Here is a 16386-nt window from a genome sequence, read left to right as displayed (position 1 = left end):
GTTCCATGCATCCCTAGGAGTACGTTTAGCATTCAGTTGTCCATTGGGGTCCATTTTTTGCCACATTAGGTGGTATGTAGATGCTTTCCTTGATATGGGATAATTGTTCTGACCCAGCTCCCCAAACACGACAAACCCTCTGATGAAATTTTCAAAAGATTCCTTTATTAGAAATGCTGGCAGCTCCGGCAAAGAAAATTTCTCACAGGCTAACAAGCCCAGCTGGGTGGAAGATTAATAGTTGTCTGCCACACCTATTGTCTCTGCTCCCTCTTTTATCCCGAGCTAGGGTGGGGCATTAGTAGCAGTGGCTCTTCCTTCCCCAGGATCAGCCCACGGTTTTCCACTGCTCTCCCCTTCTCTGCCTTTTGTGCAGTCGTGCACGTCAGGCTCTCGACCCAGCTGTTCATCTTCTTCTTCATCAACCACCTCCAGACCTGGGGGCTATTGACTCTCCATAAGGGCTGGCAAATGTCCCAGACTCTATCTGTGTCTCTCTCTCTCACTCTGCCAGCTCCATTCCCTCTTCCCCTTTGGAGCTCCCAGGTTGCCCTGATGCTGACCCTGACTCCCACGCCACCTCCTCCTCCTCCTCATTTGGCTGCTGGAGGGGCCGGTGGCCGACAGGCCACAACAATAATACAGGCATGATATTCCGCTCTGAAAAAAAAAAATCGGGGCCGGCCAAGAGACCCCCCGCCGCGCGCCGGGAGCGCCCGCTGCTTTCCTTGCCAGGGCCGGGTGGTGGCGTGTTGCACGGAGGCTGGTCTGTGGCTGGCCCAGCTCCCTTTCCTGCCGCTCAGCGGCCTCCACTCGCACTGCCCGCTCAGGTATCCGGCTGGGGCTGTCAGAAGTTGCTACCGCCCGGCGCAGCTCCACGCGGCTCCAGTCCGCGTTGCCTCGGGAAGGAAAGGCAAAACCAGGAGCCGCTGCTGCCGTTGCAAAGCGCCGCCCGCGCTCTTCCTTTGCCTTTCCCTTCCTGAGGCAGCGGGACTGGAGCAGCGTGGCCGCGCCAGCAACTCCTGACTTGGGGCCTCCGAGGGGAGGAAGGAGGAGAAGGGGGGAAAGGGAGCGATTCCCAAAAATATCGAATTCCGATTTTAATCGGAAGAATATCATGCCTGATAATAGCAAGTTAGCATTTATTTGAAGCAGGTCTTTCCCCAAATAACCTATAATAGGTGAAAAGTGGTGTATAACACTTTTGAAAAGAACTGCTATTGAAAAGAGGTAAAATTCGTGGAGGTGCATATAACTGTAGCATCCATAATCAAGATGCCTTGAACAGTTATTTATGCTGGGAATGGCCTGCTGGCCTCTTGCTTTAACCCTTTTCAGAACACCTGTACAATACCTTTTCTCTTGCCTCATGTGTTCTCAGTATATTCCATTTCAATCTTGGTTTTTTTCCTCATTCGTAATCATTGGAAGGAAAGAGAAATATTTATGTGTATATGCACATGTTTTTGTGCATGAAGCAGTCATGAGAAACAAAAAGGTCAATTTTATTACTTGAAAATCTAATTTTGTGTGGAATTAGCTTTAAATGCTTTTTTCCCCCTTTGTCCTACCCTCCTGGAATATGTAACTATTAGTGTATAGTGATTGTAAAGTTTATGCTCTAAATCTACAACTGGAAACAAAGGAATCAATTATAGACATTAAAAAATTATGCCAGTAAATAAGGAAGAACAGTTCAAACTGATACTTACAGTAATATCTGGATACTTTTAGAGCATACTTTTATAGCATTTCTTCACACAGCTCAGAGGATTTTTGCATGCTAAGTTTAAAATTAGGTTTCCATTGATGTTAATATTCTTACTGAAAAAAGGCTAGAGCTAGACTATCTGATTAATGAAATTCACCTGAAACTTAACATAGATTCCTTCTATAGGCTAGCCTTGGAAGGAGGAGTTGAACTTGTCTTCAATGTCTATGCATTTTTTTCAGGAGTTTTTACAGAGAAATCCTTTTCCTGTCCCTGGTGTCCCTTGGAAGAGAGAATATTGATATTGGTAAGAAAATTAATACAATATATTATAGCATGACTTATCTCTGATAGGAAATCTTCAGCATGTTTCACTAATCCATGGGCTAAGCCTTCAATTTTCCAAAAATTATTTTATCCTGGAAGACAGGGGAGTACTAACTGTCAGTTTATATTCTTGCTTAAAAAAAATCAAACCAATATTAGAAATGTATAGCATTACAAACAAAACTGGCTGGGTTAGGGGGGTTATTGTAACTTTCATTTTTATTTAATTTATAGCCATGTTCCCCACAGGATTCAATGTTAATTTTTCCCAACAAAGTAGGTTGGCCTGTGTTTGGCTGCTGAAATCAGCCAGTGAGTTTCCGAAGAAAATAGACTTAAACCATGACCTCTCATATTTAATCCACCACTTTTAGCCACCACAGGGGTCTTGGACAAGCAAATCAAGAATGAAGAGATGTATCTTATCTCATAAAATATGTTCGCGTTTTGAATTACGGGGGAATAAAAGGGTGAGAAATCAATTCATGCAGTATAATTTCTGTGCTTCTTGACTCTTAAATTGTCTTCCTCTTTGCAGAGGCCTTTGACAATGAATACAGAACTGCATATAAAAGCCTTCCAGCAGAAGTACTCAAAAAAATGCAAAAGATTGATTCTCCACCCAGTGACAATGTAGAGTGGTGCAGAAAATGCTTTGGGGCACCTCTCATATAGATTTCACCATGGAAGACTTATCAAGAAAAAAAGGAGAGATAACTGGGAATGTATAAATTTTGCTTCAAGCTCCAGAATTCTAGTTAAAACAACTGCTGTGCGCAATCCACTTAGCCAACATTGTTCTGTGACACTTGATATTTATACCAGGTCATGAATTAAATACGCTAACTCAAAATAATCCAATTTACAGTTAACTTTCAACCATGCTCTATTTAATCCTTCCCTTCCATCTAGAAGGTAACAAAGATAACAAAGGGACTTTAATTTGCTTGCTTTCTTATAAGACTTCAGTGTTCCTTCTAGCTCAGGTTAGCCTTCTATTTCCAGAGTACATTGATTTATGTATGGAGGAAATTCTACTACATTTGTATGTGCATATTTAATGTACATTTTCATTATGAAATGCATTTATTTCCCTTGGTTCAAAAGAATGGGCTGTAGCTTTAGCAAAGGGGCCTCTTAAAAGCCATCACTATCCCAATTCACAGAAAAATTATAACCTTTATCCTGGCTGTGTAAAGCAAAGCTTGTTGTTTCTTCTTCTCATAGTAACTTTTTAAACTGTACATATGTTTTCTGAAGCAATGATGGGTGTCTACCCGGAGTGGCTCTAAGATTTTTTTTTATAAAGGAAAACTGAGAGTAGATGAACAAAGGTACATAAAGGGGCATGGAATATTCATATTTTTAGCATTCATAGAAAACCGCATGTGCGGGTCTGTGTATATCTATAATACACAGACCCACAAACATGTGTGTGTGTGTACACACACACACACACATATACATAAAATTTCAGTGCACTAATGTTCCATCCCTGCTTATTTTTTCTAACCTGTGGGATATGTATCTTTTTTGCACTGGCCGAGGTAAATACTTCTGTGCTAAATATATTTATACTCATACACTTGAAGATGAATTTACTTAAAATGAAAATACTAATTTTTAATGTTAAAGTATTTTATTTCCCTGCTTATTATATTCACACCTCAATTTTCTTCACAATTCCTGGGTTTATCTCCAACATCAGATATTCATTTAAAGCAGTATTGTAATAAAGATTTAGGGACGGTTCAATGATTTTGAACAATTATGGATTTTAAAAACGGATTAAGATTTAGATACAAAATGCATTCTTGATCATGACTTTTCAAGGCTGTCTTTTGCCCATATAATTAATCATTCTTTAGTAGTACTGCTGGAGATAAACTATTGCAAATCTTAGTCAAAGTGAAATTATCACAACATTACACAGAATACAACATTTTGCACTTTTTGGAACAATCTGGTGTGATAGCATTTTTTAAAAAATTATTTACTCTAAGCCACATTTCAAACTTCTTGGAAATTTGTTTTTAAAACAATTTCCATGTTTTTAAAAGTTACTGTTTAAAACAGTTTCCATTGTATTACTTTCTGGTCTCACCCTTTCAAGGAAGTGTTGGGGGATTAGGGTGTTAACACTTTCTGTACAATTACCTATTTTAATTTTTGAATCATTTATGTCCATCAGCAAGTACAATGGGTTTTTCATCTACGCATGATTTTATGTTAATAAACCTCTTGTGAAACACAATTCTATATAGTCATACCTACATTATAGCAATTATATCTTAACATAAGGACAGAAATAATGCTCTTGATTTAAAAAAAAAAAAAAAAAGCAAGCTATTTACCACTACCGTTTTTTTGTTTCATGTATAAACTAACTTATAGTTTATAGTTTATTTTTCATCAGAAGCAATGTGGGCTGTCCTAAATCACTGCATATTTAATGGCAATCTTTTTGATCCCTCTATAATGTCAAAATTCAAAACTAGCTTATGAACTGCCATTAGCCTTGTACACAGTAAGACACTTTGACTGTTGATCCAGAAGTACAAATATTTTGACATTTGGAGCACCAGTGTGGGACAAACTTGTATCACCATATTCACTGTTATTTTAATTTTTTTTTTAAATAAATGTGATACTGGCACAAAGGAATATGCCATGCCACCCTCAAGTACAGTACCATTCTTATTTGCAAAACATGCTCTGAATCCTGCAAAAATTCCAGAACATCTTTAGAAAGCAAATATAGGCAGCCTAGATTTTTTTTAAAGTATTTTTCCCCCAATACACACAGAGAAAAGCCAGGGGAGAAGCAGGTCTGTCATCTTACCTTGTGGTGTTTTAGATCCATGAGTCATTTCATGACAACGCTCATGCTCCCAAGTTTCCAGCATGCTGAACATCCCAACAGGGCAGGGGGTCACATCTCTCAGGATAGTGAACATGTAATTCCATGAGGGAGTTCCATTCTTGAATGAAATTTTCCAGCATCTCTAAACAATGCCATTGCTGACTAAAATCTTTCTTCAATTTCTGTCAAGCATTCAACAATCTTGCACTTGCCAAGGTTGCCTAGCCAACTGCCCAATAAATTGTAGTTAAACTAAATTTAGATCAATGACTGGATTTAATCCTACACAGGTTTCATACCAAAGCTCTTGTGTGCCTTTCGAATAGATCACCTTCAATCTTATTTAATTGAAATATGCATAGATCAAAAAAATATTCAGTGTTTCAATGTTGATCGAAAGGTGGAGATCCAATTGCAATTGAGCTTTTGCTAATCACAAGCTATTTCCAAATTTGCTCTTGAATCAAGTACAGACACAGATCCCTCTTACTATCTATAGAGGAATAGCCAATTTTGCCCTTACTACATGTATATTAGAAGCCACAAAGGAGGAGTTAGTGATTATGCAAATTATGGGATCTCATATCCTTTGATGTAGATAATATTTAATATGTTAAGTGAAATCGGGACTTAATTTAAGTGTTTTTATAGTTCTTTACTGATTCAAAGGTTCACATTTCAATGGTTGGTGAACAATAAAAGGCAAGTATTCAGTTATAAAATACCAATTATATTTGTACAGCTAATTTTTATACATATTTGGAAATCCCTTTGTTTTGGGGAGGGGTAGAAAAATATCCCTCAGGGCAACCTTATGTATTTATGCTATAAAACAAGATTTGAGTTAAATGAGATTATGTGGAGGGTATCTGCTCTCAAATGCCATGTAAAAATTCACATAATTCAGAGCTATTTAATTGTAAGGGAAAAATATGGGAATATAAAATTGCACACAACTTGCTACTATTGATGTTATTATTGCACATCAGACTGAAATATCCACTGTCAGATAAATTAAGACCTCTATTGAGTAGTTTTGTAAAAAAAATAAATTAACAGAGCAATTAGCAATGAAGCTGCTGTTTCCCATTTTCAATTTATTTTATAAAATAGGTTTGCTATAAAAACATTTAAGACAGGTTTATGCTCATTAACTAATCTGCATAATCTAAAACACTGTACTATATTTGGCTTCAAATTAAACTGTATAATTTAAAAAGGGCTGTTTCTAAAATATGCATTGGATGATCATAGTTTTAGAAGACTAAAGAGAAATGTGAACCCTGATCACCTCTTCATAGAAGCAATGTTAGAAAGCATGTTTTACAGCTCCTAATACTTTAGAAATGAGGCACTGAACATCCCCAAGCTTTTAATGTTTTGAGGAAAACTTGCAAGTCACCTTTAAAGTCAACATTAACGGATACATTTGTTTTTAATCTTCCAAGCAACTACTTTGCATTGTAGATAATCGAAGTATAAAAAGGGAGAGGATTTAGAAACAGAGAGAAATGCATGAGTTTCTTTAGGAACTTTTCATTATGCATTTGCAATATGGAAAGACTGACATGGGAGAGTTTTCTATTACCAATGCAGTAATTATAATTGTACAAATACGATGTCAGCTGTATGCTTGCTTTAATCTAACGAATACCTACTTTCCTGTAGATAAAAAGGTGGTAATTTTTTGAATTACTTTTGTATAGGAACCCTCAGTGATTTAGAAACCACTTGTTAATATTATCATTAAAAAAAATAAAAGTATACAGATACACCTTCTCATGTCTGCTTTTTGTGTGTGAAGGAGATACTGTTTAGCAGAGGTTTAAAGCCCAAATTAAATGTATGTTCCATACGTATGCCATGGTGTCATAGTGGTTAGAACGCAGTATTGCAGGCTGACTCTGCCCACAGCCAACAGTTCTATCATAATCGGCTCAACGTTGACTTAGCTTTTCATCCTTCTGAGTTCAGTAAAATGAGGTTCCAGATTGTTGAGGGAAATGCGCTGACACTGTAAACTGTTCAAGAGAGTGCTATGAAGCACTGTGGAGTGGCATACAAGTCTAAATTCTATTGCTATAAGAATGAAATAAATAAGAGGCCACTGCTGAGCAAGGAAAGGCCAAAATCGTCACAACCCTGAATGATACAAAAATGAAACCTCTGCATCAAGCAGAAATACAGTCATTCGTTCATTAAAGTGGTAATTTGACAGGAATTAGCAAAAAAGGATAACATAGAATCAAGTTTGTTCTGATCATAAAAACTTTATTTTAATGTTTTTAGCACAGTTCATTGCTTACTTCTGGCTTGATTCAGATTTAGATGTAGAAGCTCTCAGAGAAGAAAGTCTACGCCTCTTAGCTATTTGTTCTTGCCGCTTCTCTTTTGCCTCCTGGAAAAAGGGGATCAAGAATATTACACATTAGCCTGGAACTGCATCTCAGCTTTTTAAATGGTGTAAATTTATTGTGTGAATTTTCTTCTCTATCACCATAGCATCTACTATGCTATCTATCTAGCATCTATCTACTCCTATCTCCTATTCTGTCAGTTTCCAAATATGTAAGTATATTCTAATAACATTTAAGGCAGTGGCCAGAAATGTCTACTACATTCACCTTCTGAAATCACCAACATGCTTAAGAAAGCATATATCCCCAGCCTCATCTTCCTGTCCATAAATTTTGCTATTACATGACACACTTTCAAAAATCCCCTTGTTCCCCCAATATCCAAAGTCAAGTATTTCCCTAAAGCGTAAAAGCCATTTTTAGGTGAAAGCAACAGACTTGATTCTGTATAGTAAAACTGTACTATATTTATATTCCTAGCACCATCTTATTGTTCACCCTCATCCGCTCGCTCTTCGTATCGTACAAGTGATGCTGAGTGAGCGCTTCAATTACCTGTGGATTAAAATAGCTAGGGATAGGATAGAACAAAGACATAACTTATTTTATTTGCTCCATGTGTTGGGACACATTTTCAACATGTCAGTACTTCATTGAAGTTAACAGGTGGCTTCCCCCCCACCCCCCATGCTAATCACTTCAGTAAGAAATATTCATGTTATGTATAAACTCAATTACACCTATTATACACGTGTGGGTGATTAGTCCTTGAGCCAACCATTTCCCCCAGTTTCAGCTTTAACCAACATTCTCCAGTGAGGAGGCATCTATCTCTGATACATAGCTTTACGTTCAAGAGTCACATGAAAAGGAACACGTAACCTTCCCACCAAAGAATCCCCTTCCCCAAGCATATAGGAAGCAGACCTTCATTCTCTTAGCCAGAAGCTTGGCATACTCGGCAGCCTCTTCCTTATTCTTCTGAGTTCGTTGTTTCTTTAGAGCAATGCGTCTACGCTTATGCTGCAGGACTCTCGGGGTCACCAAACGTTGGATTTTGGGTGCCTTGGTCCTTGGCTTCTTACCTAAGATGGGCAAGACAGGTATGTCAACAATTGAACAGCTCTTGGAAATCTGAGGCTGATGGTCTATGCTTAAAACAGTAATACACAAGTAAAATAATTACACAGGGTAAATTGGCTGATCATTAAGGCCATGTCTTCCCAGCTACTATGTGATACAAAGGCATACTTTCACATAATCCACAGAATATGCAAAAGGGAAATTATACGGGCAACTGTCAACTCATAAAATATTTCTGTGGTCTTTTTAGAGTTGCCAACAGAAAGGGAGAGGAAAGGGGTTTGAAAGAACAGTGCGGCAGCTTGGAAATCAAAAGTGCATTCCATAAATAGTTTTTCAAACATAGTAACTAGGTGACTGAAGTTTCTGCCGCGCAAAATTCTAACTGGAGAGCATGATTGATGACTCTTGGCTATGGATGTGTCTCATTGGAGAATATGAATTATGATACCCCCAGGAGGTGGGAGAAAACCAGGGTCAAGGGTGACATAAGAGTCGGCTACACCCAGGCAGTGCCAGACATGTTAACTCCCAATAAATCTTTTTGAACTTTTGGATGTTTGGCTCGAGACTCATGATTTAATTGGAGTAACTGCCAGAATCCGGACAGCTAGCCGACTCTGAGATGCATAATCCTGACAGCAACATCAGTGGTGATATTCTACCAGTTTGGCCCAGTTTACCCAGTTCGCTCTGATGATCAGCTGCTGGGCCCATCCGCCAGCCTGGCTCTATTTCCTGCTTTTAAAGCTCAGCTGCTTCATGCAGCACAGCAGATTGCCGCGCGCCAGCTGTTGGAAGACACAGGGAGAGTGCAGGATTGCAGGAGGTTAGTAGCAAACCCTCTGCGTGTACGCACACCCATCAAGCCACGCCCATAGAACCAGTGGTAAATTTTTTTTGAAACCCACTGGGCAACATATAACCTGTCCTGGCAAACTGTGGTGGGCATAAAATTCAATCTGATTCCTCTTCAAAAAAAAATATTCAGGTAGTCCTCGACTTACAACAACTGAGTCCAAAATTTCCGTTGTTAACCGAGGCATTTGTTAAGTGAATTTTGCCCCATTTTATATGACCTAAGCTGTTAGGTGAATCACTGCAGTTGATAAGTTATTAACTTAAAGTGTTAAAGTGTTCCCGTCTTTCCCGTTTGACTTTGCTGGTCAAAAGGCTGCAAAAGGGGATCCCATGACCTTGGGACATGGCAACGGTTGTAAATATGAACCAGTTGCCAAGCACCTGAATTTTGATCAAACAATCATGGGTAGCTTCAGATGTCATAACTGTGAAAACTGGTCATAAGTCACTTTTTTCAGTGCCATTGTAACTTTGAACGGTCACTAAACGAACTGTTGTAAGTCGAGGACTACCTGTAGATGATAAAAGTTTAAGTCCTCTAAATCAGGATCCCCAACCTTTTACGCCGAGGCCCGGTTCCGACATCAGCTGGGCGCCGCGACCAGTACGGCGTCAACTGGCGCCGCCATCTTTTTATGACGCTTCCGGTGGCGTCACGGGCGCTGTTTCGTCATAAAAAGATAAGCGCACAGCTTCTGGTGAGCTTTTTCGGGTAGAAATGGCTTTCTACCGGAAAAGCTCACAAACGCTTCAGCGCCCGCCATCTTTTTATGACGAAACAGCGCTTCCGGTGAGCTTTCTACCCAGAAAAGCTCACCAGAAGCGCTTTTTACCAAAAAAGATGGCGGCGCCTTTAACTCAGCGGCCCGGTAAGGCTTGTTCCGCGGCCCGGTGCCGGTCCGCGGACCGGCGGTTGGGGACCCCTGCTCTAAATCAGTGGTCGCCAACCAGTGGGGCGGTCCTCAGAAATGTCACCCCCAAATCACCCCACGAAGAAATTAATCCAGGCTGCGCAGGAACCCAAGGCTGCGCCACCCACGTGGCCTCTGGGAACACAAGGCTTGCATTGAATTGTGAACAATATGAGGTAGTGAGCGGAGGGGGGAAAGGGGGGGGGAACTTGTCCCACTTGCCCCATGTGCCTGGCCTGGCCACCGGGCTGCTTTTTTCAGCTTCTTTCTTCTCCTTTTGGCTGCACACAAAGAAAGCAGCAAAAGTCTTTCTTTCTCGCCCCCAAACTCCACCAGAAATGAGGACCCTGCAAGGCATTCTGCTCCAAGAGGCATGACAAGTCTCATTTCTGGTGGAGTTTGGGGGAGAGAAAGACTTCTGCTGTTTCTGCTGCTTTCCTTGCATGAAGCCAAAAGTCTCTGTCCACCCACCCCCTTGAGAACGGAACTGGAGAGAGTATCCTGCGATCCCAAATAAAGAATGATCGGTAGGAAAACAGGTTGGGGAATTTTCCTGCAGACTTTTTTTGGGATTTTCCCAGGATCTCTGATCCGCAGGATTTAATTATGAGTTTGGTGGTCCCTGAGGTCAAAAGGTTGGCGACCCCTGCTCTAAATCATGTTTAATTACATATTCTTGGGCAGGACCTTTGAGCACCGGCTCTTCATGTGAAAATTACTATGCAGAATCACCTTATACAGGTAGTCCTTGACTTACAACAGTTCGTTAGTGAGCGTTCAAAGTTACAACAGCAACTGAACAAAGTGACTTATGACCATTTTTCACTTTGGAACATCAAAGCGAACATTCACCACGGTCACCTGATCAATATTCAGCCGCTTAGCAACTGACTGGTATTTATGATGCTTGCAGTGTCCCAGGATCCCCCTTTGTGACCTTCTGACAAACAAAATCAATGGGGAAGCCAGATTCACTTAGCAACCGTGTTCCTAACATAATCACTGTGCTTCATTTAACAAGTGTGGCCACAAAGGTTGTAAAATGGGGCAAAAGTCACTTAACAAATGTCTCACTTAGCAACAGAAATTTTGGACTCAATTGTGGTTGTAAGTCAAGGACTACTCTACCAAACCTAGTTTGAAAGGTAAGCAGGAACAAATATATTTATAATTGAAATTGATCTCAAGCATTGGTGTGCAGATAAAAAACCTCTGGATCAAGAAATCACTAACTAATAATGCAGTGTGATCATGGATTTGATGTACCATACATTCCAGGTAGAATGATTTGTAAATCATAAAAGAGAAATCACAGTAAATACACTGCTCAAAAAAATAAAGGGAACACTTAAACAACACAATGTAACTCCAAGTCAATCACACTTCTGTGAAATCAAACTGTCCACTTAGGTAGCAACACTGATTGACAATCAGTTTCACATGCTGTTGTGCAAATGGAATAGACAACAGGTGGAAAGCATAAGCAGTTAGCAAGACATCCCCAATAAAGGAGTGGTTCTGCAGGTGGTGACCACAGACCACTTCTCAGTTCCTATGCTTTCTGGATGATGGTTTGGTCACTTTTGAATGCTGGCGGTGCTTTCACTCTGGTGGCAGCATGAGACGGAGTCTACAACCCACACAAGTGGCTCAGGTAGTACAGCTCATCCAGGATGGCACATCAATGCGAGCTCTGGCAAGGTTTGCTGTGTCTGTCAGCATAGTGTCCAGAGCATGGAGGCGCTACTAGGAGACAGGCCAGTACATCAGGAGACGTGGAGGAGGCCGTAGGAGGGCAACAACCCAGTATCAGGACCGCTACCTCCGCCTCTGTGCAAGGAGGGACAGGAGGAGCACTGCCAGAGCCCTGCAAAATGACCTCCAGCGGGCCACAAATGTGCATGTGGCTGCTCAAACGGTCAGAAACAGACTCCATGAGCGTGGTATGAGGGCCTGTCATCCACAGGTGGGGGTTGTGCTTACAGCCCAACACTGTGCAGGACGTTTGGCATTTGCCAGAGAACACCAAGATTGGGAAATTCACCACTGGCACCCTGTGCTCTTCACAGATGAAAGCAGGTTCACACTGAGCACTTGTGACAGACATGACAGGGTCTGGAGACGCCGTGGAGAACGTTCTGCTGCCTGCAACATCCTCCAGCATGACCGGTTTGGCAGTGGGTCAGTAATGGTGTAGGGTGGCATTTCTTTAGGGGGTCGCACAGCCCTCCATGTGCTCGCCAGAGGTAGCCTGACTGCCATTAGGTACCGAGATGAGATCCTCAGACCCCTTGTGAGACCATATGCTGGTGGGGTTGGCCCTGGGTTCCTCCTAATGCAAGACAATGCTAGACCTCATGTGGCTGGAGTGTGTCAGCAGTTCCTGCCAGACGAAGGCATTGATGCTATGGACTGGCCCGCCCGTTCCCCAGACCTGAATCCAATTGAGCACATCTGGGACATCATGTCTCGCTCCATCCACCGTCACGTTGCACCAGACTGTCCAGGAGTTGGGGGATGCTTTAGTCCAGGTATGGGAGGAGATCCCTCAGGAGACCATCCGCCACCTCATCAGGAGCATGACCAGGCGTTGTAGGGAGGTCATACAGGCACGTGGAGGCCACACACACTACTGAGCCTCATTTTGACTTGTTTTAAGGACATTACATCAAAGTTGGATCAGACTGTAGTGGTTTTTTCCACTTTAATTTTGAGTGTAACTCCAAATCCAGACCTCCATGGGTTGCTAAATTTGATTTCCTTTGATAATTTTTGTGTGATTTTGTTGTCAGCACATTCAACTATGTAATGAACAAGTATTTAATAAGAATATTTCATTCATTCAGATCTAGGATGTCTTATTTTTGTGTTCCCTTTATTTTTTTGAGCAGTGTATTAGGCTTTATTCAAACATTTTAGTCTCAGTGTTAGCGTAGCCTTTATCCCAGAAAAAATTATCTAACTTACTGTCCTGATTTAATCAGATGATGTTATAACTTTCTGCAGTGCAATAGGTGCAAAAACCTTGTATACCTATTGGAACTTCTGCAAATTAAATGTTTTTCTGCTTTAAAAAGCCACTGCATGCCACCTTTGGAAAATGCATAGCAAACAAATATAAATTTATATATATACCCAAACATACCTACATGTGTACATCAACCAGGGTATTTGATACCAAAATGTATCAAAGCTTAAGTAGTCTAAGGTAAAAAGAAAACTAAGTAATTGACACTTTCATTTAGCTATCATATATCTTTTCTCAAACCCTCGGATTCCTTTGATTTCTGTAAAAAAAAAAATAGAACAGACCAACAGAAAAGCACTACTTGAAGTACGTAATTTCCTCTTGACAAAACAGCCGAAGTATTAACTTCCATTTTCTTACCTTCTTTGTCCAATGGTCTCCTCACAACGTACTGACGGACGTCATCTTCTTTGGAGAGATTAAATAGCTTTCGGATTCTGCTGGCTCTCTTGGGACCAAGGCGACGGGGCACGGTATTATCGGTCAGTCCAGGGATATCCTTCTCGCCTTGAAAAGTTGTCAAACAATAGGTACTTCTATATAATTTAGCAAACTTATGCTAAAAATCATCCCTCACCACAAACCCTCCTCTAGCTTCTGCATGTTATCCTTTATAAAACAAGCATTATTTTTTTAAAAAAAGGTAAGAGGGAGCCCGAGAATCTTTTATTATTCTTATGAACTTGTCAAAAGTCATATTATTCCGTTAGTGAATTGCCCCACTATATGCCATGGGGATGGATGGTCCTGGACCAAGGTTGGCAATCTTTGTCCAACGTGAAAGTCCTTAGGAATATTTTCTATTCTTCTGAGATAAATTCTCGCTAACACGTGTTTGACCCCTCAAATGAAAAATAGACAAACAATTCACCTTTCTTTATAATGACCAAGTTCAAGACGCTTAAGTTGGCATCAACAATGCATCCTCGAACCGATTTGCGTTTTCGTTCTCCAGTTCTCCTAGGACGGTAACAGGAGTGGCCCTTGCTAAGCAGCAGACGGACACGGCTGTGAGTGAGGACACCTTGCTTCATGGGGAAGCCTTGCTTGTCATTGCCACCACTAATGCGGACAACATAGCCCTACGAAAAGGAGCAATTTAAGCTTTTCGGAAGAACTTTATAAATCATAACTACATTTTAACATTAGCTTCAAATACAGATGGGCAATAATATAGCCCCACTTTTAACTACTGTGAGAATTAATCTTGTTCCTTTCCAGCTGGAAGATCTTAACTCAGATAAGCAGCACAAAAGGGGCGTTTCCACCCCCAAACGTAAGTTATTTGCAGGATTTTTTTTCCTGTAAATGGAATTTATCTTATAATTGAGGAGGATCCTGGTGAATCAAGCCTTGAAGGCCCTTAAAGACTATGAAATGTGTTCCACCCAACATTTTCCCACAGCAATGACAAAGAATTTTGGGGGTGGAAATTCTAGAACTCACGTCCTCTTAAAAGCTTTTGCCAATCTAAAACTTCTGCTCGACAAACCGGAAGAACCTTAGCTTTTAATATACTCTTTTTCTCACAAAATTTTCTCGACATAGCTCAGACCCCCAAGTGCTGGACTGATCAATAGTGAGCTAGTTGACAGACCAAGCTATCTGCTTTCTGAAAGCCATCTCAACCGTCCCACCAAAGCCACACTTCCTAGCATTTATGAAGTCAGATGTCCTATCACATCTCCCAGATCCTACTCACACGTGTTTTTTTGGAACTCTATTGACCTATCTTCTTCTAAGTTAAGCTCAAAACTTGTCAACTCAGAAGCAAGCACAAAGAGATCTCTGTATGCAGTCACCTCAATGCTTGCGACCCATTCAATAATTTGTGGACCAGGGCACACCAAGGGGGTTCCCTCGATCATCGATGATGCCCATTTGCAGAAAGAAACCCCGCCAAAGGTAGTGATGCAAAGAAAGATACCTAACGCCTTACCTTCCACTCTTCCCCAAGAGCATCAGCAGAGACCTCTGCAGTCATCCGCTTCTCATAGAACGTGCGCAGCTTACGCTCATCGTCCACCTCGATGAGCTTCTGACAGCCAGTGGCGGGGAATGAAATATTGAGCTAAAAATAATTGCACAAAACGGGGAAAAGAAAAGGAAAGCTTATTAGATCCCACCAGAACCAAAGGAAAGCTCGCTAGATCCCACCAGAAACAACACAGGAAAACTTACTAGATCCCACCAGAAACAAGGGAGAAGGAGCGAAGCTGGGGCGAAAGAGCGCCTGCAAAGGAAGCCTGAAACACCACTGCTTCTCGCCTTCGCCCACCCGCCTTCCCCAATCCGTGTCAATCCTCCTCGATGGCGACGTTCCAATGCCCGCGTTGTGACCCGTCTTCCCCCGCTGGCTGCCTTCCATCCGCCAACATGATTATGAGCCCCGGAGAGAAGCCCTACGAGAAAAATCAAGGCTCCGCGCCTACCTTCATGGCACCGAGGCGGCCACTCGCTCCAGGTCAGCCACGGGAAAAAGGCCCTACTTCCGCTCAGTCAGAAGTCACATAGGCTGCGAGAGATCTCGCGAGACTCCGTGGAGCGGCTCGTTCGACTCCCGCGTTGACGACAGAGCTAGAAAAATTAGAATGATCGTTGTTTATTGCTAATGGAGCTTCCGGGTTCCGTAGACTTTTCTTTTTATCGCACTTTTTTTTTCTTCTATCGTGAGACCGGAGAATTAAATTAGACGTCCAATTTTTTCTTAACCCAATAAGTATATTTAGGAGAGGTTGTTGTTTTTTTTTCATTTTCATATCTTTGTGAGACTGATCAAGAGTTTCTTAGTTAGCAGGTAAGTTGATTGTGGTCTAACATTTATGGGGAAAAAATCGCTTAGAGCTCTATTGAAAATCAGTTCTTCATCACATACAAAAAAATACAATTAAGAGAGTATAACGTTCAATAAAGGAATCCTAATCAGATTAAACATATAAATATTTCAAATATTCAAATCCTTTTTGGAGGATTTTAAACAGTCCAGTTTCATGTTTTCCATCTTTGGCTCTATTACAAGACTCCTGAAAGTCACAGAGATAAGATTTTTATTATTTTGCATGTCTGCATCTTTGAGTCATTCTTGACTCCTGGTGGCTGCTTGGAGAAGCCTCCAGGGGTGTCCAACCTTGGCAACTTTAAGGCTGGCGGACTTCAAGGCTTAAAGTTGCCATGCTTGGACACCCTGCTCTATACTGTAGTTTTCTTGGCGAGACTTTGTGGGCAAGATTTTTCAGAATTAGTTT

General features: G+C 41.2%; 2 protein-coding genes across 6 annotated transcripts in view; one reads left to right on the top strand and one right to left on the bottom strand.

Moving 5' to 3' along the window:
- Positions 1-6676, top strand: part of DENND4C (DENN domain containing 4C) — an 82588-nt gene extending 75912 nt beyond the window's left edge. For all 5 annotated transcript variants that reach the window (XM_026680269.2, XM_026680271.2, XM_087957637.1 and 2 more), the window contains 2 exons: positions 1954-2018; positions 2577-6676. In XM_026680269.2, coding sequence (XP_026536054.1) covers positions 1954-2018; positions 2577-2713 — 202 coding nt within the window. In that variant the 3' untranslated portion in view covers positions 2714-6676. The remainder of the gene's footprint in view (positions 1-1953; positions 2019-2576) is intronic.
- Positions 6677-7151: 475 nt separating this feature from the next.
- On the bottom strand, positions 7152-15623 carry RPS6 (ribosomal protein S6). The gene is made up of 6 exons (XM_026680274.2): positions 15574-15623; positions 15081-15212; positions 14013-14223; positions 13502-13648; positions 8186-8343; positions 7152-7299 (listed from the first exon to the last, which is right to left on the bottom strand). The coding sequence occupies exons 1-6, from the start codon at positions 15577-15579 to the stop codon at positions 7204-7206; spliced, it is 750 nt and encodes a 249-aa protein (XP_026536059.1). The 5' UTR covers positions 15580-15623; the 3' UTR covers positions 7152-7203.
- Positions 15624-16386: the final 763 nt, after the last annotated feature.

Source organism: Notechis scutatus, chromosome 2, assembly GCF_049901735.1.
Source record: "Notechis scutatus isolate UNSWTSFEM ecotype Mainland chromosome 2, rNotScu1.2, whole genome shotgun sequence".
NCBI classification, from domain to species: Eukaryota; Metazoa; Chordata; class Lepidosauria; order Squamata; family Elapidae; genus Notechis; species Notechis scutatus.
Note: the sequence above shows the minus strand (reverse complement) of the source record. Positions and strands in the feature narration are given on the sequence as shown.

What these genes read in the sequence shown, in the direction of transcription:
- RPS6 (XM_026680274.2), bottom strand. An exon ending in GAGACCATTGGACAAAGAAG is followed by an intron (nt 8,344 to 13,501) that starts GTAAGAAAATGG and finishes TGCCCATCTTAG; the next exon opens with GTAAGAAGCCAAGGACCAAG. An exon ending in TTCTGGCTAAGAGAATGAAG is followed by an intron (nt 7,300 to 8,185) that starts GTCTGCTTCCTA and finishes CCCTTTTTCCAG; the next exon opens with GAGGCAAAAGAGAAGCGGCA.